The 24203-nt window shown below is 39.6% G+C and overlaps 2 protein-coding genes across 2 annotated transcripts in view; both read right to left on the reverse strand.

The window, feature by feature from the left end:
* Window positions 1-518: 518 nt before the first annotated feature.
* LOC308402520 (PAK4-inhibitor inka2-like) lies at window positions 519-3089 on the reverse strand. The gene is made up of 3 exons (XM_080891429.1): window positions 2934-3089; window positions 2774-2807; window positions 519-1564 (listed from the first exon to the last, which is right to left on the reverse strand). The coding sequence occupies exons 2-3, from the start codon at window positions 2789-2791 to the stop codon at window positions 584-586; spliced, it is 999 nt and encodes a 332-aa protein (XP_080747555.1). The 5' UTR covers window positions 2792-2807; window positions 2934-3089; the 3' UTR covers window positions 519-583.
* Window positions 3090-8112: 5023 nt separating this feature from the next.
* The window catches only part of LOC308402715 (guanine nucleotide-binding protein G(i) subunit alpha-2-like), a 65737-nt gene continuing 49646 nt past the window's right edge, over window positions 8113-24203 (reverse strand). The window contains exons 3-9 of the mRNA XM_080891770.1: window positions 21912-22053; window positions 19731-19891; window positions 13943-14071; window positions 10478-10607; window positions 10152-10305; window positions 9121-9331; window positions 8113-9019 (exon numbers count right to left, since the gene is read on the reverse strand). Coding sequence (XP_080747896.1) covers window positions 9141-9331; window positions 10152-10305; window positions 10478-10607; window positions 13943-14071; window positions 19731-19891; window positions 21912-22053 — 907 coding nt within the window. The 3' untranslated portion in view covers window positions 8113-9019; window positions 9121-9140. The remainder of the gene's footprint in view (window positions 9020-9120; window positions 9332-10151; window positions 10306-10477; window positions 10608-13942; window positions 14072-19730; window positions 19892-21911; window positions 22054-24203) is intronic.

The following is a 24203-nucleotide window of genomic DNA, read 5'->3' on the forward strand; positions in this document are numbered from 1 at the left end:
TCACCTTTTACTGCAGACACATGGGGAATTACCTCATTGGGAACACAGCACTCTGTTGATACAGCCTCTGATTCTGGCCTGTAAATAACTTTGTTGTCCTGGTTAAAGCCTCTCTAATGGATTCAACTTTTTGTTGAGTAAGAACATGAGTCCCATGGTATCTAACAAAGTACTGGAATGACTATAGCTCTGCGCTTCCTACACGCTATCAATTTATCTTTTTTTTTTTATTATACCCCAGTTACACTGAACCATCCATCTACAACCACCATCTCATGTGCCCATTTCTAATGAAAATAAATGAAACCACATTCATTTGCTTTATAGGAGAGGACGCTTAAAGCGTCCTTTAACCGACCAGACTGTGGAGATTTATTATCAGTGTAAGGAAACTGAGATAATGATGGCAGAATGTGTTCCAAATGTCTCTGGGAATTTAAAATAACCAATGAAAGGTATACATAAGAGCAGGTAGAGTTTGGGTTTTTATAACTTCTTTATTTTCAGCATATAACAGTCATATAAAAATAAAGTGACTCTGAGGATTGTTCAGTCTGTAAATGGCTCCACACGAAAATGGATGTCAGATGTAGCTGATAATATTTTTGCAGATTATAGGCTGCCGGCTGCCTGACTTCATGAGAGCTGCAAAGCGGTAGAAGTCCGCATCAAGCTCATTAATGCACGCGTGCGACTGGTGGAAAAACGGAACTTTGGACTGTGCTGCCACAACCGGACAGGACAGACGTTTTGCAGCATTGTCAGTTCTGTTAATCTGAGATTCAGTGGATCTCATCCTCACTTTGTCCTCCACACTCTTAGACAGTCCAACTAGTTTCCTCCTCATATTGACGAAGAAGGCTTTTCCCAGCCTAGGCCTTGAAGTTGGCTTCAGGTTGGTAGGCTCTGGACATTCTGGCAAGTCCATCCAGTTCTGTATGAGATCTGCAAAGCTGTTGTCACCTAAAACCAGAGGTTGGCGGTTGCGCCCTCTGGTCAATAAAGAGTTTGTCCAGTCCTCTGGGTCACTGGCCTCAAATGATGTCCATGTCTCCAGACAAACGTCGGAGGTGGATTTGGGGCGAATACGTCCGCTTGGCAATCTTTGTGTGCGCATGCAGGCTGAAGATGACACCCGCACATTCCTGGTCCTCCTCAGATATACTCCATCATCCTGCCACGAGGCCTCGGAGTAGCCTGAATCAAACTCCAGACTCTTGTGACTGCTGGGAGAGGCCGTGCTCAGCCTGAACCCAAACCGGCTGCTGGAGTCGTCCTCATCCTCTTCCAGAGGACTCGCCAGGCAGCAGGCAGAGTCGTAGGTACTGGCTGTGCTGGCATCAGACATCCGCAGGCGTGCGCGTTGCTCCCGTTGCAAAGCTCGCTGCTGACAAGCGCGTGCCAGTGCCGAGTGTTGGACTAAGGCTGGGAGTTGAGCGCTGATGGGAGCAAGGGGGCGCCTGGCTGCAGGGCAGCTTTTCCAAGGTTGTTTTAAATCTTGCAGTGACCTCATCATATACTGCATCTGCTCCCGTAGGCAGTCACCGGAGTCACTTAGGCAAAGCTGCAAAGAAAAGACAAAGAGTGTTAAGAAGTTGGCAATAAGTCATATGATATGGAGCATGAATAAAGCTAACAAAAGAAGATGACTGATAATCATTAATCCTTTTTAAATGGAGTGCTGGGTAAAGGTAGGAACAGGGACTACTTTTGGGACATGTTCAAACTTGCTTGGAGTACATTTCAGCCTATGAAAGAACATCTTTTCCTATTGTAATCTTTAAGGTCAGCTGACCTGCTGTTCAAAGAGTGCAGTTCTTCAAGAAGCCAATTTCAAAAACAAAGGCTATATGTTTGTCCGTTAATTCACTGAACCACACCAACAACTAGAGTGAACGCCCTAATTTCATTGACTCAGAAATGATTCAACTGACAACCCAGACAAATGTTATTCCAGAGAGAGAAAAAGACGTCCTGCCCAAAGTGAAGCGATCTGCACACAAAAAGGTGATTTCGGCTTAGCTACAGGGGTCCTGTCTCTTTAAGGGTGCAACATGCCTGCATATTAATTTTACCAGGGTAATACTCCTGCTTCCTCTCTGACTCAAGGAGCGGATTGGTCAGAATCAGCCAGTGGACACTGGTGGCTCACTCAAACTTAAACAAGAGGTGATGGAGTAGCAAAAAAGGAAAAGTGGGGTCTCCTTTTTTTAAACCCACTTTAATTCATAATCCTATGAAAGGATAAGCAGTACAGGAGGAAACCTGACACAGTCCAATACCCGCCACCACAACTGCAAGGTAATTGCAGGATTCTTGTCAATACAGTAACCTCTGAACCTCTATGACCTCTCATCTCCTAGTCTACTGCAGAATTTGACCCTGTTGCAAGACCTTCTGCCCCCATTTTGCTTTTTATCATAACTCTGCAAGCTGCTGCACAAAACGTAAGGAAGTAAGGAACGTGCACAGGAGGATTATCAGCAGGTAGCCTATATGAAGTATCGGACAACATGTTCTATCACGGAAATCAAGCAACGTCCCAGTTGATGAAAACAGTGAATGTCTGGTAAACAGTTAAACTTCACCTTGTTTTTATGTGAGGACAGAATGAACTCTTATCATTGTTAGGGGAAACCAATGCTATGTGCAAAACCCACGATTTAACATGTTCCACGCGTGGAAAGACTGACTCTACTAGCCTATTCAGAATATACTACAATGGTTTCGGGGTTTACACTTTTATAATAAAATTAATATAAAGCAAACTTACCATCTCTTTTCCTTTCATCTGTAAAACTTTATATCTGCAAGAAAGAAAATGATGGAGTGGATTTAATGCAGCGCCCCACAGACATGAAACCCCTCATAACTAATAAATAACACTTCATGAAAGTATATAATAACAAGAGTTTAGGCTACACAGCGCTTACCTTGAACGTGACAGCTTCGTCCCATTAAGAGAAAATTGTCCCGATTCGTTCAAAGCAGTCGCGGGATTTAGTGTCCCCAGTAAGGAGTCAGCCCTTTCGGCTCCAGTCGCTTGATATGCTGAGTGAAAATTTCAGCCCCCTTGGCCTCCTTTTACAGCTCCGCGCTCTGCAGCCAGTTACAACCACTCGTGTCTGAATGAGCCAATCAGGGCGCAGGATGCCCGCAGAGCTCATTTGCAAAACAGCAGGAGAGAAAAAAAGATACTTCTGTAGAATAGCACCCCCACAACTCAATTCAGATTTTTTTAAACATACCCTTCATCATAAAACACCGTTGTCGTGTAATGTTTGAACGCAAAGACCTGGGAAGATTTAACCCAGACCTAGAGATTACTTTAGTGGGCCTGTAGCATTTATAAATGATGTTATGAGATTATGAGAGATATGAAAAGTCTTTCTTTCTATCGCTCCCAGAAATAATAATAATAATTCAGCTTTTACTTCATTTTAATTCACTTATTTTGTTGAAAATGCGATCATAAAATCGCTTTCTGGCTTCAGAAAAACAAACTAAACAAAACTGCAAATAGTAGAAGTTTTAAGAAGCTTCTGGTTTTTTTGTCAGAGCAAACCCCTAACTTATCAGATGGTAAAAAAAACAACTTTCTTTCTTTTTGACTGCGACTGACTGACTGCTTCATATCCCCTGTGATGCATTTATACGTAATCAAACACTTTTCACTGTGTTTCCTTTCCTAGCCCCTTTTTCTTTCCCACATGAGTGTTTTAATCCAAACCTTAGCGCTCTTTTTCAGATTACTTCTAATTTTTGTGGTGCTTGTTCAATTGGTGGCTCATTGCACTCTCATCCATTTATTCAGAAGCAAAGTAAGTGCCCGAGTGTAAATGTAACTGCATGCCACCACCACAACAGTCATTTGGCACCCCACCTTCCATTCAAAATAATGCGTATGCAAATCCAATGGGCTAAGGCATGCATTAAGTTGTTGGTCTTTGGGGAATGATCCTGATGGCCCACTGTTCATGTGCAGATTAGTGCTCACAGCAAGCCTCAGAATAACGGAGCCAGTTTACCTGTTCCAGAGTTAGATTTATACGAAAACTTGGCTTTGTGCATGAATCTATCTACCTGTGTTTGTGTGCGTGTGTGGCTCTGAATCTGCCATCCAGAAAAAAGTGAATTGTCCTGACAATCTAATCCTCACAAGACTGTAAATGGTTCATTTTATAGGCTACTATCTGAGTGCAACCTGTAGATTTTAAAGAACGCCAGGCTTTTAGCAATGGGAATTATTTGTTTCCCCCCAAAATTAGTGACTTCAAAAGACTCCCATTATCAGTGGTTCCCCTTAAGAGTCCTTCTGTGTCCACCACACATCCCATACACTTTACAGGATGAATTAAGTAATTAACTGCACTGTGCTTTAAATGGAACTGTGATTATTTTTCTGCACAGGCAGAGCAATGCTGCTCTCCTAAATACCTAATGGACTGACTTATTGTACAAGCTGATACTTAAGCAAATCTGACTATCCCCAATCAGACCAGAGATGAACTGCTTATTATCTTCATTATAGTCATCCCATTGCCTATGCTCAGTTTTCTCCTGTCATTTCAAATCTCAAATGTTTTAGGATTTATGTTCATTATGGAAGCTGCTTGAGTAACTGAGTCAGGGCACACAAGATAAACTTTTAATTCACTTTTAGGTCCTGCTGGAGGCTTTCCAAATTCTTTTATTTTAAACCTGAGCTACATGCAAGTGCTTAAAGTTGTTGTTCAAAGATCAGGGGGACACTTAATTTAACCAGATGTTGATCTTAGCAGATTAAAACAGAAAGCTATATATAAAAATAATCAAAACATCTGCTAAAATGGCCTAAAGTCATATATAAAACATCACAAACACACAATACAGTTTTTTTTTTCAAGCTTTAGGAAATGTGTAGTTTTATTCTTTAAAAAAGGCTAAGACGAACTTCTTGTTTCACTTCTGGGTACAAAATCATTCATTTTATTCTTGTATGGCCTAATATGCACTGTTAAGTTAGCTTTTCTTGGTCTTTATGGGGTGAGGATGATTCATATATACTCTTATTGTGTGTGACATAGAAAAGTCAGAGAGCCAGAAAACAAACTCTAAGATGGCAAGATCAGTCGAGATTTGGTGATGTGCGTGTGTGTGTGCGTGTTCAAATAATTTCCCAGCCATTGTTTCCATCATAAATGTTCAGCCCACAAGTTCACAGTTATTTTGTGGTTCTTTATAATTCCCAAAGAGGAAGGAAATCTCTCTTCCTGCTGCTGGCTGGTTGTAAATCATTGGATCAGAGTGACAACAAAAGATTCAAAATGTAAATGCACCGATCAGTCATTTAACACCTCACCTGCCGTTTACATTTCGTGAATAGATGTCTATGCAAATCTGAATGACGGATTCATCCAGACAGTTGGGGAGCAATCCAACATTAAGTAGCATATGAGCATTTGCAACGGATGAGCACTTAAAATAAAACTGAAATAACTGGTGACTGCACAGAGACTTTGACATCATACCTGATGATTAAAGGACCTACTGTGTGCCTGAGACTTCACCCTGTCTTCAATTAACAGAACTGGAGCGCCCTCTGGAGAAAATACTTTGCAAGGGAAACTGGCTTGAAGAGTACCAAAGGGTCATGCGGATTTTTCTGCATGCAGCTAACAAGCATTTTTACATTACCACCCCTGTCAATAATAGATTCCTTTACTAAACCTACAGCAATGCAAATATGCAATATAGCATTATGAATGTCAGTATTATTATATATGTGCTTTATAGGCCATAAAAAGTCTAACAAGCTTTGTCACAATTTCCTCCTGAAGGATCATTTCAGGAGGAAGTCACAGCTTTGGTAAGACTGTATTATTAGTATGCCACAAGCTAATGTGAACTTTTTGCTGTTTTCTATTCCCACCTTATCACGCTCATCAATAACAATAACAATATCCCAGGCATTTTCATGTCCAGGTAAACTGAACGTTGCCGCTGCCATTTGCTAATCAAAAAATCTGAGTGGTGAAGTGTTTATGCAGTCAGTTTTCAATAAATAGCATCTGACTGTGTGGTTTTTAAGACGCAACATATTTCTCTAGACCTGCAAAGTACAATGTAAACCTTTTCTCCAAAACAGTCTCATCTGCTTCTATAGTTTCCCCTGTAGAAGCTACAATCGAAATGTACTATATATGCTATATAGCAAGAACAGCTGCAACGAGACGTTTTCTGTTTCCTGACAGTGTTAAATGCTTTTGGTGGTGATAGTTTTGTTAGAGACTGACCAAAAAAGTTGAATAGTCTGTAAATATTTGTTGATCAGCTATTATCTCTATATGCATGTGTCCACCAGATGGCAGTCTCAGTGTTTTTAAAATTCGTGCATGCCTCTCGCATCAAACAGAAGACATTATTGAAGCAATAAAAAGCTGTATATAGCAGGTCTCTTACTTTCAAATTAAGAAGTCTTCCTCCTGTAAATGAAAAGAAACATCAAGCACAAGCAAAACACTTTTTAACACTTGTGTTTAACCCGTGAACGCCTAGTGTTTTATATGAGACGCGCAGATTTTTGTTTTTGAGACTTCTACGACATCAGCGAGATTTTCCCCCTGAAAAATCTAAATTAATAGAACAATAAATTTTTCAGCTTTTTTTTTTTTTTTTTTTTTTTTAAATAAAGGCAGATGTAGCAAATACGATAAAAATGAAAACTCATGGCAATAAAAATGTAATTAATTTTTTAAACAAATTTGTCAGACTGTTCCATAAACTCCTGGCTTTCTGGCAATTATTTCATGGTTCAGGTTTTAAAGGGCTAATGCAGCACTCCTTTAGTCTTTTTTGGTCTAATATAAGGAGTAGCTTATGCCAAACAGATGCATGTTTACCAACACTGACTGTTGTACACATTACTGTGCAAAAGTACTGTAACCCCTCGTTTCTTTGTATTTTGTTTGGGAAATGGGTGCAGCGATTTTTGTGATTAGAAACCTATAAATACAGTACATCAGTTCATCTTCCAACAAGCTTAAAAATCATTCTTTGGTTTATTTTTCAACACAGCCTGAGCTCTCTTAGTCAAGCTTTCTTGCAATTTCTGTAAGTAGTCTTCAGGAAATGTTTTGCAGGCTACTTGAAGGACATTCAAAGCTATTTTTTAGATGTTGGCTGCTTTTGTTCTGTTCTTTGTCAAGACGAGCACACACTGGTTCAGAGTAATTGAGGTCCGGGCTCTGAGGAGGCCAATCCATAACCAATAGTTACACATATTTTCTAACCAGGTAATCTTTTACCAGATGTGGGATCACTGTCATGCTGAAAAAAGAAGCCAATCCCAGTACGACACTTTCCAGATGATATTGCACAGTGGGTTAAAATCTGATGGCATTTTCCTCTGTTCATAATTGCGTCACAATTTTGACAAGATCCCCAACACCACTGGCTGTGTAGACACAACACTGGTTGATACCTTGAATTTACTGCTTGAATAATTCATTGGTCGGTGTTAAAAAAAATCCTCTGAAAATTAGTCAGTGACAAAGACTGGAATGAAAAAAACAAACAAACAAAAAACAGCCAAATGTGCAAATGAAAACTTTGAAAGACCTCCAGAAAGCCCCAAAGCCCGGAGAACTATTTAATCAAGCGCACCTAAAAAGAAAAATTACAAATTAGTCACCTTGGAAGCAAAACAAAGGGGGGTGGTTCAAGACTTTTGCACAGTACTGTAGCTGTGTTACAGTTCACTACATTTGCCAGCTTTTGATCAGCTGCTCTAATGCTAAAGTCAGTCATCTGTGGAGAATTTAAGGCCAGGAGCATTCTTTGCTTTTACCGTGTCCAATTGACATTGATGAACACAAAGATATGTATTACTGGAGTTTAGTTCTTCCTCCGTGGCTGAAACCATCTAATCAAAACCTGCTTAGCCATGATATTAAAAACAACCCTTCGGTTATTTTACTGGTGTAAAACCATCAACCCTTTGTTTGAATCATCTGTACAAATTTACAAAAAAATATAGTATCAAAGCTCTCAGTGAACATTTTATTCAGTTATCACCTGAAACATGAACTGGCAGCAATATTAATGTAACACAACAGACAGGAAACCCCAATATACCGAGTCTGGTGATGTCTACTTTTATTTAAATTAAATCATAAAGGAATTTTTAAAGCATTTTATTATTTACCAAAAACACTAACCTCTTTACGGAATTAGATTTTTGTCTCTCATTAACAATCACAATACTACTCAGAGATTCTAGGCAGCAGAGCACAGTAGGTCAAACAGTTCTGAAAGCATTTCTAAGAAATGGTTGTAAACAGAAGTCAAGGCACAAATATACTGCAACAGACATGGAAATGATACTATAAAAGTGAAAGAATGTTAGGTACACACATACTTTAAATATTGTTTAGAATTGAGCCACAATTTCCCCCCCAGCAGGTGAAGCCATTTTTTCTTTTTTAGCTTTTTAATTTTTTTTCCTATTTTTTTTGTTTTTGTTGGAATGTTACATACTTTGTGTGGATTACAGAGCTAATATTTGCCAAGTTGAGTCATGCAGAATATATACTTTTTGCTATGAATGATGAACTGATGTAAACATTATAACAAAAGCACTTTTTTATGAATCATATTTTATGTCCATGCCTGTGCTTCAGCTCTTAAAAAATAAGCATCATGTGATTAAAAGGTTAATAATTTGCACATTGGAATTTCTAAAAGTAAAATGAATGCATATATATATATATGCAAAAGAAAACATTTCCCCTCCTCTAGTAATTGAAAATAAAGAAAAACAATAAAATAGATGTTGATTTTTGTGGTCATAGCCCAAAGAGTTAATAACACGAGCAACTGGATCAGCAATTGTTGAAAATCTGCAAGGCTCGTCGGGTTTTCAGTCTCTTAGGTGTCTTTTTAAAAAGCAGATCAAAGCATAAATCGTGGTTGGCCAGTGCAGTCATTCATGATCCGTGTATAATCCCCCATCGCTATGGTCAGAGCGGTTCAAGTAATCCTAACAGAAACACAGAAAACAAACAAAAATATCTCAGTCACTTTGGTTTATGAATCCACATGGCTCTTAGTGACTTCAAGTCCTTTCTTCTTTTGACTCACCTCGACTCTCAGACTGATTTTCAGAAAAGGCCACAGTCCTTCAGGTTGTTCTTGATGATGACATCGGTGACGGCATCAAACACAAACTGCACGTTCTTGGTGTCAGTGGCGCAGGTGAAGTGGGTGTAGATTTCCTTGGTGTCCTTCTTCTTGTTCAGATCCTCAAATTTGGTCTGGATGTAAGTCTGGGCCTCCTCGTACGTGTTGGGGCCTGAGAAAAGTTTCAGGAGAGCTTAATCAGTGTGGAAAAGAAGTCAAATCTTTTTGCTGATAGGCAGAGACAGTTTCACTTGGCACTCATCCAAATCAACTCTTTTCCAGCAATTCCTACAAATCAAGTATTATTATTTCCTTATCCTGCATTGTAGTTGTGCACGTAGTTGCAACTTGCACCTTTATGCATGGGCAGTCTGTTACATTTAAGTCAAAGAAACCCCCGTTTTACTTAAGGACCCCGAGGAATGTTGTTTGCACTTTTCCTTTCTCACATGTAGCAGACGAGAGTTTACTGCCTGCTTCTAAAGAGTTCTCAGGTGAAGGATTTTCCTGATTAGAGCACGCAGCAGGAAGGACACATGGAGTGCATTTGCTTACACTGTACCGATGTGAATCTTTTAAATTTCATATTTTCATTAAAAATGGGGGCACCTTTCTTGTGCCAAAACAGTACGCTCATTTCTGGCTTAGTGGAAAGCAAGTGGGGAGGAGGGGAGTATAATTTGCATCCAGAAGATTTAAAGAAGATTTTGGGAAAGTGTTGTAAAAACACCTTCAGATTTTGTTTTCTAAAAAGTTGCTCATTTCTGACACATGAATTGACTGATAATGCACAAGAAATACAAACTGGGGCTAGATTTTGTTTCATGATTTCATGAAAAATACAGGTTGGCAAGTGAAAACAAGTCTCAAAACAGGTTTTTCGTGTTTATCATTCTACACAGTTGCAACGTTATCACTGGGCTTGCTATAAAGAATAAACACAATGACAAATGTGTTTATGATTGTGTTTGTACTGAGGCAGTCATACATACCAGTGTACTCAGGGAAGCAGATGGTCAAAGGGCTGTGAGCAATCTTCTCCTGAAACAGGTCCTTCTTGTTGAGGAACAGGATGATGGACGTCTCTGTGAACCACTTGTTGTTGCAGATTGAGTCAAAGAGCTTCATGCTTTCATGCATCCGGTTCTGGGTGGGCCGGGCACAAATGCGGAGATAAAGAGATTATTAGAGAACACTACGAGACCACACAAAGGAAATGAATTCACTGAAACCTCGGCCCTCCTTCCAGTTCTTTTCATTTTCTTGGGACTGGACTCCAATGTGAAGTTCAGCAACTGTTTTCTAAGTGTTTACTCACCATCTCTTCATCCTCAGCTAGGACCAGATCATAAGCACTCATGGCTACACAGAAGATGATGGCTGTGACTCCCTCAAAGCAGTGGATCCACTTCTTCCTTTCTGACCGCTGGCCTCCAACATCAAACATCCTGTACAAACAAACGCAGTGTAAACATATTCCTATGAGGTGGATGGGACTCAGCAATGAAGGAAACATTTTTAGGTCTCTCGACCTAGTTTCCCACTTCTGCCTCTCTTCAGGCCTCTGCATTTCCCTGCCTCCTGAAGGCATTTCAGCACAGTGCAGCTGGTAACAAGAAGACTTAAGGATGACGCATGGTGCGGAAGGTTTCTCACTCAGATTATGTATAATTTATTCATGAAGATGGAGAGGACTTGGATGCACGAGCGAGGATGCTCATCTCGACTGTGCCAGACTCAATATTCCTTCTTTTCAGCTTCTCAGAAGATATAGTTGACCGTTTGTGACATTTTAAAGCAATACTCATATTATGACAGTATTCTTCCTGCTGAGCAGAATTTGATTCACTACGCAGCACTTTGGCTCTCCCAAAACGGCCAGCTTTGTGCCGACTGAAGCAGGGATCTTTAGAACAGTGACACACTTTACACTGTTTACCCCACCAGTGTGCTCATCCACAGCACTGCTCACATAAGTCATATATATCATACACTCCAGCACGAAAGAGACTGGATTAGGTAAACACGTCTGCATGGATTTGGTTAATGTCCTTTACAAAGGATTACTTTATATATCGAGACACGATGTGACGCCTTCCACATGGGAGCCACACACTGACACGCTTATTTACAGTAAACTGAGTGAAGAGGTGTTGAATATTTTACAAATACTTTCCCCTGTTGTTTGACTACTGTGCGCATCAGATATGAAGTATAATGTGGTTGTGTGTGGTTATAGCAATGGGGGTAACACCACTAGCAATAATCACAAACAAAAACATTTCTGAGAAGCATGGCTAGAAATCAGTGTTCAAATTTCCAAAACAGCAACAGTTTGCATTCCTGCAATTATTCCACTGATGTGTATAATCCTGCAATGGCAACCATTCAGTCACTAAAATCTCACACGTTCCCACAGTTTACTCGCAATCACTGATATCGATCTTTGCTCATCACTGAAGGTTTTCCCCTCTTTTTTTTTTTACCCTATGAATCGTAAGTAGAAATGTGACATTACAGTACAGTAATGGATGGCATGAGCTGTTAAAGGTTAAAATAATACTAATAATAATGGCCTCAATTGTTCAAATGAGCAACTGCTCTGCAAACTGGAAAATAAATAAATGTTTTCCTTTCTGAGAATTTTATGACTTTCAGTAAAGAAGAAACATTGTGTGCTGCAAAGAAGCCACAACAGTTACAGTGCAAATATAAAAGCATGATTCATAAGCCCATTAGGGCTGCCACAAACGATTATTTTGATAGTCGACTAGTCACCGATTATTTTTGCGATTAGTCGACTAATCAGATCATCATCCATTGGACGCAAAACTACAGCTTATTGCACCAGCAGCATCTGCTCTTATATAACTATCATTAGCTTACAGCTTTAAGTGTTTAAGGTCTGTGCTAACTAAAAATAAAGACAAGATGATAGTTTATTAAATTTTAATGAAATTTGCGGATTGTTTCGGTGAAGTTTAATAAACTCCTTGCTATCTAAAATATAACAGGACACTGGAGTATATTCTGGAGCATCTCATACTTCTGATAATCAGTTGTCTGCTTGACGTTTATTCAGCTGTGTAAAAACTATAACTTTAATCTCAGACAAACTGATTTACTCAGGAACAAATAAAACACTAAAAAAAAAAAAGCCAAACAATAACATTTTAAGTTATCTAAGTGACTCATATATATTTAACCTGAGTAGCGAAAGACAGCGGTGGGTTTGAAAACGATTTGCGGGGAGTCCGGTGTTCTCACGGCGCTAGTGAGCCTAGCCCCCGGCTCGCTATCGAGCTAGTGGGTAACAGATGTCTCCGAAAACGTCGGAGCGCTTTTGAAAATATGTGGTGTCCTGATAAACTGAGCAGATATTTGAGGTTTACACAGCTACATTCTCGCCTGAAAATATGTTAAACGTTTATTTTCTGACCCAGAAAGAATAATAAGAGTAACATTAAAACTAACCAGCTGCCGCCATTGTTGGAAACTGCGCTGGGCCGCGCTATGAATTCTGGGACACAGCTGCTTCTTCTTCTTCTTCTTCTTCTTCTTCTTCGGGGTTTAACGGTAGCTGACATCCTTGTACATGAAATGCTGCCATCTTCTGTTTCAGTCCGTTATTACACTCTTAAATCCTGCCACTTATTCCTGCGTCTTTTGTGATCTTACAAAGCTTCAAACGACGCGTCGACTATTAAATCAGTCGTCGACGATTTTGATAGTCGACGTAATCATGACTAGTCGACAAATCGTGGCAGCCCTAAAGCCCATAAACACACTTTCTTGGCTGCTTTGGCAATATTCAAAAAGTTACTAGAAGTAGTGGAGCCCAAACTCTTTGAGGTCATGTATATCATCATATATACATGACCTCATCATTACTTGACTTAAGCCTTTATCAGTGAGGAATCATTCACAGTTACTTCATTTGCATTATAACAACTGAAAAAGCTAAATAATTAAATAGCAGCTGAAAATGGTCCTCGGGAACACAAGATTTTCAGTGTGACATGCATCCAACACTTTATGGACCTCTACACAGAATCTTTCGATGACAACTTGTAGTCAAAGCAGTAAAGCATCATTTTCTGAGAAAGGCGTTTTTATGTGCATATTAAATAGAGCTTAAAGTGACATTATAAAGCCTGGAAGATCAGATTAGACTGCAGTGCTTTTGTTCAGTCATTTTTTGTTCACATTCATAATTTAATGTTATCAATATGTAAATAAGAATGCTCAGAGCAATCACAAAAATGCAGCACTACCCCTCAGCCTACTAATACACACACACCTATGGTATCAATTTAAAAATCCTGCATTTACAAGATTGTCTTAAAACTTGACCTCGATGTCAAGGTCACCAGGATTCGAACTCGTCCGACCTTCAGCAGCTGCACCCAAGGTATCAATTTCAAACGTCTACATTGCCTCATTTTTTGAGTTATCACATTTGCAAACTTGCATATCCACCTGCCCAGCGGTTTGACGACAAACCCCATCATCCGTTTATAGCTGAGGGGTAAAATGTAAAGGTGATGCGTCTCATGCTCTATGATTAACTGTATTATTAGATAAATGTTAAATTCCTGACTCATCAAATCCATGTCTTTTAGTTAGCATGCTTAAACAATTATTCACTTTTGATGTTTAAACAGTTGGGGGGAAAAGCAAAAAAGAGTTACAGGTTACAGCCTAATGTATCTTTTTTAAATTTTGAATTTTGTTTCATAAAATTAGCTTAAAGAGACGAGAAAAACAGTAAAAGAAGTCTTACTTGAAGTGCAGGTCCTTGAAGGTGAAATGTGTTTCCACAATGCCTGTGGTCTTGACTCGAGTCCGCAGCACATCTTGCTGTGTGGGGATGTAGTCTGGCTTGGCTATCCTCTCCAGGTCATTAAGGTAGCTGATGGAAGGATACAAACACATTGCTATTTATCAACCTTAGAGCATCCTCCTCTAACCTAACAAAGGGTGTTTCATCTTGAGATACTTTGTTGAGGTAAGATGTGAGAGAATGTTCTTTCTGGTTCAAAGCCCCATCTGTTCCTGGAGACAGACGTGAGACATGTCTCATGCTGGCAGTAACAGCACCGGCAGCACATTGCTGTCTAAACACAGACGAATTTATGATCGTATTACATGTGTTGACATCCTGTCAGAGAACACCACAAGACTGCTTGTCCTTTAAGTTTCTATCTACCCAATCGCATTTAAAAATGAACAAACAAAAAAAACAAAAAAAAAAAACAGTCACGAATACTTAAGATGGACTTAATGGGCTTTTCCTAACTTGAATTTTAATTGCAGACAATTAATTTCACTATGGGGATCAATTATTAGCATCTTAAATGTAACACAAAATAGCTCTAAACCAACTGAAAAGTTTTACAAATAATATTTGAAGCTTGCTTTAAAATGCCGCAAACGTCGCAACCTGCGGTTTGTAAAAGCTTAAGTTTTTTCTCATCAAACATTCAGCAATCATAAAATAATGCTGTATGATCAGCAGCTCAAATACAAAATTCTGCTGAGACACTGAGATCTTAGTCTTTAAACAGACACGAGCACAAAGGGACAGTGTCTTTTGTTTATCTCATCTTATCTCATAAACTACACAGAAAGAGCTACAGGGCGAACATATAATCTGTCCATCTTTTAATGCAGTATTCAGCTGCATAAAAAAAAGAGTTACTGTGCAAGTGTTGGAACTTAATTTAATCTCCAACAACACCACAACCCAAGTGTAAATATTTGAGCTTTCATACCACTACTCATTCAGCATGCCTGACAGTGTAATCATAATCCCACTCAGCCCAGAGAGTGGTTTAGGCTGCTTTTGGTGTTCATACATCAGATTTAAGAGTGTTTGGTTTGATCATTGTGTTTATAAATCCTGTATATTCATAGAATTTGGTTCTTAACTGCAGTTGTTTTTTGGAAGGTTGGTGGCTTTATATTGTCACGTTTATTACACAGAAGTTTAAGACACCTGGCACAAGGCTACAGTAGATCTGTAGCCTTGTGCTGGAGCTGTTCTGCTGAGAAAACGATGTACTGACAAAACATCTAAAATACACCAAGCATCTTTTACTCAAAGAGCAAAATATGTGTGATAGACCAATACTGACCCAGCTTATGTATATAGACGTGGATGAGAGAAAGTAATAAACTTAGGGGTAAAGCCTCTTTTTTAAAAAAAAATGAAGACAAAAAGAAGAAGAAGAAGAAGAAGAGCAGATCCAGGGTGTGATAGAAGAGAGGCCTCGGTTAATGTGCGCTGTGCCATTTTCTTTCTCTTTTATCTCCTCCTTTTCTTTCTCTCCCTCTCAGCAGGTGCTCAGATATGGATTATGGTCTTGTGCCAGACTCATCTGGTCCTCAACCTACTCACTCTGCTCTCTATAAAAGCAATGATGAAACACTGTAGTGTCCACTCCCAGAGGTGCTAAATGTGAGGCCGTGTTAGCAGCATGTTTCAGGTAGGGTTGCAAAATTCCCGGAATTTTCAAAGATGGAATCTTTCCATGGGAATTAACGGGAATTAACGGGAATTTATGGGAATAAACGGGAATTAACGGGAATTTATGGGAATAAAGTGGGAATTTTCAAAATTGAAGGTTGGCTCTTCTTAGGGAACTTAAATATAGTTGAGGAAAGTATATTTTAGCATAATATTGACAAAAACAAACAAATGCAATTCAAATACACTTGAATATCCATGCCATTCCTTAATCACATGTACAGAGCACAAGCTTGCTGCATGGCTATTGAGACCACCTACTGGCACTGTGCATGCCTCCATCACATGTACACATGGACCACACTTTTGAGCCTGAAGGACAAAGAGTATTAAAGGCACACATTTGAGCCTGTGGACTTAACAAGTGAGGTAAGTTTTGATGATATTATGGGAAAATATATTCATTAAATGTTTAAATTGTGAATATCACATAAAATGTATTAATCTGGTAGATAGCAATCTGATAAGATGCTAAATAAAATGCTAGCATCTGATAAGATGCTAAATAAAATGCTAGCATCTGTTAGATGCTAAATAAAATGCTAGCATCTGTTAGATGCTAAATAAAATGCTAGCATCTGTTAGATGCTAAATAAAATGCTAGCATCTGTTAGATGCTAAATAAGCCATAGCTAGTATAACATAAAGAAGATGCTAGCTTCCTCATTTGGTTGTTTTGTTTTGAAGATCATTCCAGTTGTTTAGCTAGCCTTACTATTTATATCTGTTTATTATCATATTGCAATTGTATTATTACGATCTCTTGCATTGCATTAGCATTTTTACAAGCTCTTGTTTTATTTTACAGAAAAATGCCACGTGCGCTATCTGATGTGTGGAGACATTTTACACCAGCTAATGTACAAGGGAAATCTGTATATATGTGTAAGTATTGTGATAAGACGTACGTGAAGAATGCCACAAAAATGCAGCAGCACATTGCAAAGTGCAAAAAAATTCCTCAAGGCCCAACACATGCAGCAGCCAGGAGTTCCACTCAAGGGGAAAATGAATCTGTTTCAGCTGTATCAGAGTCAGATACCCACTCATCAGCTCCTGGTCCCTCTGGCATCAGAGGATTCTTTGATTTTATGGATGACACTAGCCAGAAAAACGCAGATGAGTGTTTCGCTCGTGCAATCTATGCAACTAGCTCACCCCTGATGCTGACATCCAATGTGTACTGGAAGAGATTTTTGAATGTTCTCCGACCAGCATACATTCCCCCAACCAGACATGCATTGTCTACTCATCTACTGGATGAAGAGTTCAGTCGAGTTCAAGCAAAGGTGAAACAGACCATTGACCAAGCTGACTGTATTTCAGTCATCTCTGATGGATGGTCCAATATCAGGGGACAAGGAATTATTAACTACATAATCACCACTCCTCAGCCTGTGTTCTACAAGAGTGTAGACACAAAGGAAAACAGACACACAGGCCAATACATTGCAGATGAGCTAAAAGTGATCATCAATGACCTTGGACCAGATAAGGTTTTTGCACTGGTCACTGACAATGCAGCCAACATGAAGGTTGCCTGGGCACATGTGGAGGAGACCTACCCTCATATAACTACTATTGGCTGTGCAGCCCATACACTAAACCTTCTCCTAAAAGACATAATGGCACTAAAAACAATGGACACTCAGAATAAGAGAGTGAAGCAAGTTCTGAAATATGTTAAAGGCAAACAAGTAACTTCCGCTACATTTCTGTCAAAGCAAAAGGAAAAGAACAAGAGTACTACACTGAAGCTTCCCAGCATAACGCGATGGGGTGGTGTTGTTATCATGTTTGACAGCCTTCTGGAGGGAAAGGAGTCTCTGCAAGAGATGGCCATATCCCAGTCTGTAGGCATCGACAGTGACATCAAGAAGGTCATCTTGGATGATGTGTTCTGGGAAAGAGTATCTAGCAGTCAGAAAATCCTCAAACCTATTGCAGCAGCAATAGCGAAGATAGAGGGGGATGGTGCCATCTTGTTAGATGTCCAGTGCCTTTTTGCAGAACTCAAAGAAGAAATCCAGACAATTCTGCCCACTTCCCTACTACTGAAAGCAGAGGAAACGGCTGTGGTCAAGTCATTGGAACAGCGGAGGGAGTTCTGCATGAAGCCAGTGCATGCAGCAGCATACATGCTGGACCCCAAATATGACAAGGGCATACTTTCCGGGGAAGAGATCAACGGTGCCTATGCGGTCATTACAGCCATGTCTGACCACCTGGGTCTCGATAAAGGCAAAGTTCTAGGCAGTTTGGCAAAGTATCGAACAAAGCAAGGCCTTTGGAAAGGGGATGGAATATGGCAGTCATGCCAGCACATATCTGCAGCCACCTGGTGGAAGGGACTATGTGAATCTGAGGCCCTTGCACCTGTAGCCTCCATCCTCCTCCAAATCCCACCATCATCAGCCGCCTCCGAGCGCAACTGGTCACTGTTTGGGAACACCCACACAAAGGTTCGCAACAGGCTCACAAATGTGAGAGTGGAAAAGCTGGTCGGCATTCGGGCAAACCTACGGCTCTTTGAGCCTGACACAGAGCCATCCTCAACAAAGCTGGAAAGTGACACTGAAGAGGAAGACTCAGAGTTGGATGCTGAGGAAGTGGACATGTTGTTGGATGATGATGAGGTCCAGGAAGAGTCTGTTGACTGAGCAAAAATGAGAAAAGAGGATTGCTTGAAGGAAGATTTGAATGTTTAATGGGACGTTTTGGAGGATAAGTGGCATTTTTCATTTAACCTTTTGAATGGGACTTTGTGGAGATTTTTGGACAGGGGGCATTTTTGAATGAGCGGGGTTAGGGGATGGTAATATTGAACTCAACATTTCTGTTTTTATTCATCCATGAAACAAGTTATTGAAACGTGTTCTATTCTACTGTACTTACAAATAAATCTGTTTAAATATCTGTTGAAAACATTTTGCATGGAGGTTTTCTTATGATTTCTGTTTATATTTATGCTTGGAAATAATATATTCCCAGTTAGTTCTCCTAAATTCCCATTAATTTCCATAATTCCCATTATTTCCATGGACAGTTTCCAATATGGAATATTTCCAAAATTCCCAAGCTTAACTTACCATGGAAATTTACCGGAAACTTTTCGGAAATTTACCGGAAATTTTCCGCCCCTTTGCAACCCTAGTTTCAGGGTCCCCTCAGCTATAACAAGGGCGGTGAACACGAGACTGAGATGTTATGATTATACAGGCCAACACAAACACAGAACAATATTATTCTCCCTGGATGCTAAATATCACCTGGAAGCACTTAGCACTACACTGAAACCTCACAGCACAATCTGGAGGTGTCATCGATCAAAGTGTCATTATCGAAGGGTTTCTATTTAAACAGAAAGCAGTGCTGTTAATTGCTGCTGAAGCTTGTAGGGATATAGTGGTTAACAATGCTCTCTATTCCCCAAGACTCCCGAGGGTGGACGTGATAACCACCTCGCACCGGTAGCGTCTCGCATTTACCTCATTCTCTTCCCATTATTACACCAGTAGATTAGAGCGATGCAGCCAACAAATGGGGCAGTTAACTGATAAGGGTCATTGAGCTAATTAAGACCTGCAGAGAGACTGAGCTCGACTCTGTTGTCCGTATAAGGCAAAGCCACTGATAAAATTAAACACTGATGTCTTCAATATTAATAACCATTACTGTTCCCTGCGCAAGCTTTGTCAGTGTTTGATGTGATGAAGTAGAGAATATAGGACAATATTAAACATAACAAAGAGGAATCTAATAACAAGAAAGGCCAAACTAAAAAAGCAAAACAAATGGAAAGTAAATTAAATAAATTAAAAAATACAAGTAGAACAAAAATAACAAAAGGTTTGGATATTGGGGATTAACCTACTTATAGCAGTAGTTTTAAACGTTAGCTCTAAATCTGGATTAAGGAATGGTTTCATAAATTAATTAAACATGTTTTTTTGTTTTGTTTTTTTTAAACGCCTTACAGTACAAGATACGCCCACGAATGTCTTCTTGTTTTTTTCCACTCCCAGGTTATTAAGGCACTTACTAGGCTGCAGAGTCGTTTAGCTGGTACTCTCGGGCCCGTGTGAAGCAGCTCTGGACACCGCCATCAGCCCACAGTCGTTGGATGATGTTGGACAGGTCCTCTGGCAGGGTGCCCTGCTCTTCTGCCGCTCCTGACAGCGCAAAAAGTTGGCGAGCATCATCCTAGTGCAAAAAAAACCAAAACATAACATACACATCAATATATAAAAATGCATTTATTCTTATTTTTCTTCATGAAGAAACAGACTGATAAGTCTAACACTGCAGGACTTTGCTTTCACATAGCTTCCATTGTATTTGTAGTTTGCATGGAAAAATAATCCTGGCTCAGAATACATTTTATAATTACGAGACATAAGATACTAACTTCATTAGTTAGGGCAAAATCAGAAAAAATATTATTACAGTAAAACCATCAATCACTGAACCACAGAATTATTTTTTAAACCAATTGAGAAAATTGAAACTTGTGTTTATTGAAGCGTACAGCCAAGATTCCCTGGGTTACTGATATTCTCATTAAAATCAGTTATTAAATTTGGTAACTGGTTATATGCCACCGCCACAGAAAAAACAAACAAACCTGCTGTTATTCCACGTATTCTGTGTGTGCTTATGGTAATTTTGCATTTTAAAGACTGATATCTTGATAGGCATCAATTAAAAATAGCACAAACTACAAACCCTACACACTTCTGGTTTCATAACCAGAGACTTCTTTTTCTTTCCACATTACGTAACTTGAATTTCCTGTAACTGTACGACCTTCAAACAAGTCAATCAACAGGCTCGGGTTAATGATTCTCACGGCTTCATCCAGGCATACCCACAAAGTGATGGTAAAAGTACGTGTATGCTTGTATTCTCTCTCTGTCCTCTGTGTCAGTGTCCTGCAGCTCACCCTTACCCCTCGCAGTCAAGTTTACGGGAGGTAAACAATATTCTGCATTACGAAAACTCAAATCCCTCAGTGATGATTCAAAACAGGTATGTTTTTAGTGAGCTCAGCAACACACAGACATACAAAAGAGTTCTGTGCACTCTAAATCTTGTGAATGCTTCAATGTTAATGTGACTAAGATTAATCTGATTGATAAAAGGAGTATATGTCTGAAAGTGCCGTAACTGATCCTATATCAGTACCTTGCATTCACATTTATTTGGTAAACAATGAAGACGCATGTACACAACAAGTGTAGAGTAAAGCAGCTTGTTTCTTCTTGACTGAAATGATTGAAAGACACAGGATACTAAAAAGCTCTTTGCAGCTCACCTCAATGGCGGTATGCTTAACTTAAAAATTACTTTTTAATACTCTGTCCGGCAGAACCCGTCATGCAGCGCTTACTACCTTGGCAGAGCCAATCCTGACACACAACAGGCAGTTGTGTCAGGATTGGCTGGCACACGCACACACGTTTATACAGCTACACTGAAATAAAGGTCACCCAGGAGGGTGAAATTTGGAAAACATATCAAATGTGTTTAAAAAAACCAAATCAAGGATTATTCGAGTTACAAAACAATCAAAGTTTCACAGCCTGCATGAATCTAAGATGGGGTGGAATATGAGGCAAGAATCACATGAGAAATTATAGCTCAGTAGAACAAATGATTTTGTTTCATGTTCTCTAGAGTAAAGACTGACTTTATTTCTGTGATCTTTTTATGGGTGGTACTCTGACACTGCAGGCTTCCATCTTCAATATCTGCTGCCCAGTGTTCATTTATGAATAGAATAGATCACACAGCACTTAAAGAGAAATTCTTGATCTGCATAATTTCTGCTGCCTCAAATCCTTAAATCCTCAAGATATGAAGGGTTTTGAAGAAGGCAGAGAGGAAAATTTTGGTAGTGATTAGTCAAGATGATATCACTAAAGCTTAACTGCACTATACTATCCTGCAGGTTTAGTATAACCTTGAATGGCAAAGTTAAAATTACGTGGGAGCATTGGAGCACTTCGACCCTTTGTCTGCATTTTAATGTATATTTAACATTAATTATATTACAACAGGTGCACTGAGCAAAGTTTAAAAGTCTAAAGCTCAGAAGTTTCCGGTGACTTATGAAAAGAGCTGCAAAATCTTAACATTTTTGCATCACTAATATCATTTCACTCATATCTCCCTCAGGGAGAGGATGGCACTGGGTGAAAAGTTCTGTATTTTAAAGACATACCGCTCTGGCAGACTCCTCATAGTCAACCTTGAGGTTGGCCATGGCTTTGATGATAGCCATAATGGACTGGATTGTGTTGCTGTAGACGACCGCTCTGTACTGCCTACACTCATCTTCTGAGTATCCATCCTCGTGAATAATCCTGGAGAAAAGAGGGAAGGATGGTGATTCAGATAAAGCAACAACCCATACATAATTTATGTTAAAAAACTAAACTTAGCAATTATTCACAAAGCTGAATGCTGCTATAAAATAATGAAAAGTACTGTAGCAGACACCTAAAAAAAGAACCTGTTAAAACAATAGAAATGTATATTTCATGAGATTAATTTAAAAAAAAAAAAAACAACAACAACAACAAACACACACACAGATTTGCATGTGATGCTGCTGGTCTGAGCTACTGGGAACGTTCAGGTGTTTTATATCATTCAGTTACAAGAGACTAGAGCAAATATTTACTTGCTTTTTGAGTTGTATAGATACAACTGTAGAGAGGGGAAAAAAGCATTTGTTTGAAAAGACAGAAGCCTCTGGGCTGGAAACCAAACAGAACTATCTTCCCCAGCCTGCCTCAGCCAGGATGTTCAGTGGTTGTGTGATGTGCTGAATAGGACCTCATTAAAATGCAAGAGAGCCCACTGTGAAGCAATGTGAGGCGCAGCCAAAATTACTGAAAGCGCATGGGTGGCTTCCTCTCACACTAAATGATTTTAGAGAATTACGTCCTTACAAGTGACAGTCTTGTAAGGCAAAAATAAACTTGTCATTAAACTATTTACAACTAAGAACAATCAGGAACTTGATATTTGGCACAAAACTGTTCAAACATCACATGAGGTTTCTCATGTGATGTCAGGCGCACATTGCTTGGGAGTTTTCCGCCATAATGGACATGAAGCAACTGCCAGTTGCTAAGGAAAAATGTGTTCCCGGCTGGTTGGAAGTGATTCCTGAACTTTTCTGGCTCTTGCTATGTGAAATTAGTTGCAAAGAAGGTCCTACACCAAAAACCTCCTACTGACTGCCAACTGATCGGTAGTTCAACTTGGAGACCTTTGTCGTCAAAGCAAAAGCTGTTCTGCAGCAACTATGTTTTAAAGTATGTAACTTTTAATTTGAAGGCAATCGATCTCTATGTCAACTTTGCGTTATACTTTTCATATTCACTACAGCGGTTTCTAGACGAGCTCATCACTTCCACCAAGTCCACAAACATACAGTCCGGATCAAAAGTTTAAGACCACTTGAAAAATGCCACACAAAAAAAAAAATAAAAATCATATTTTCAATGGTTGGATCTTAACAAGGTTCCAAGTAGAGCTTCAACATGCAGCAAGAAGAAATGGGAGTGGGACAAAACTTTTTTTGTGCGTGCAATTTATTGAAAACAACACTGTTTCACAGCTGATCAACGTTTAGGACCACATGCCTTTAAAAGACCGAATCTGTGCAAAAATGTGGATTCATTGTCATTTTCTGTCAGGTAGTCACACTGTCATGATGTTCTGATGGCGAAGGCAAAAAACTGTTCTTTTTTGAGCGTGGTCGGGTTGTTGAAATGCATAAGCAGGGTCTCTTGCAACGCGCCATCGCTGTTGAGGTGGGACGTAGTAACACAGTCATTTGGAATTTCTTAAATGATCCTGAGGGTTATGGAATAAAAATCTCAAGGGGAAGACCCAAAACAATTTCACCAGCACTGAGCTGGAGGATCCAACTGGGTGTCTGTCAAATCCTTGACCCTTACTGGTGCCGACTGCATCAGACAGCATCTGAGACTGAAGGGCTTCAAAAACAAAAACATCTTCAAAGACATAGTCTCCTTGAATGCCACAGAACTGACCGTTTGGACTTTGCAGGAGAGCACCAAACATGGGACATTGAAAGGTGGAAGAAAATTTTATTCTTTGATGAGAAAAAAAAATTTCACCTTGATGGTCCTTATGGTTTCCAACGTTACTGGCATGACAAACAGATCCCACCTGAGATGATTTCTAGGCGCCACAGTGGGCGCCATAAGGGGCCGCTTTTTCCTTCGGTGGAACAATGGAGCTTCAGGAGGTGCAGAGGCGTCAAAACCCAGCTGGCTATGTCCAAATGTTGCAGAGAGCATCCCTCATGACTTAGGGCCCTCGTCTGTGTGGTGACAACTGGTGTTACAGTTTTTTTTGGAGGTGTGGTCCTAAACGTTCGATCAGCTGTAAAGCAGTCTGTTTCAGTTTAAGTGTTGTTTCCAATAAATTGCATGCTCAAAAAAAAAAGTTTTGTCTCACTGCCATTTCTTTGCTT

This window comes from Rhamphochromis sp. 'chilingali', assembly GCF_963969265.1.
Source record: "Rhamphochromis sp. 'chilingali' genome assembly, chromosome: 9".
In the NCBI taxonomy this organism is placed as follows: Eukaryota; Metazoa; Chordata; class Actinopteri; order Cichliformes; family Cichlidae; genus Rhamphochromis; species Rhamphochromis sp. 'chilingali'.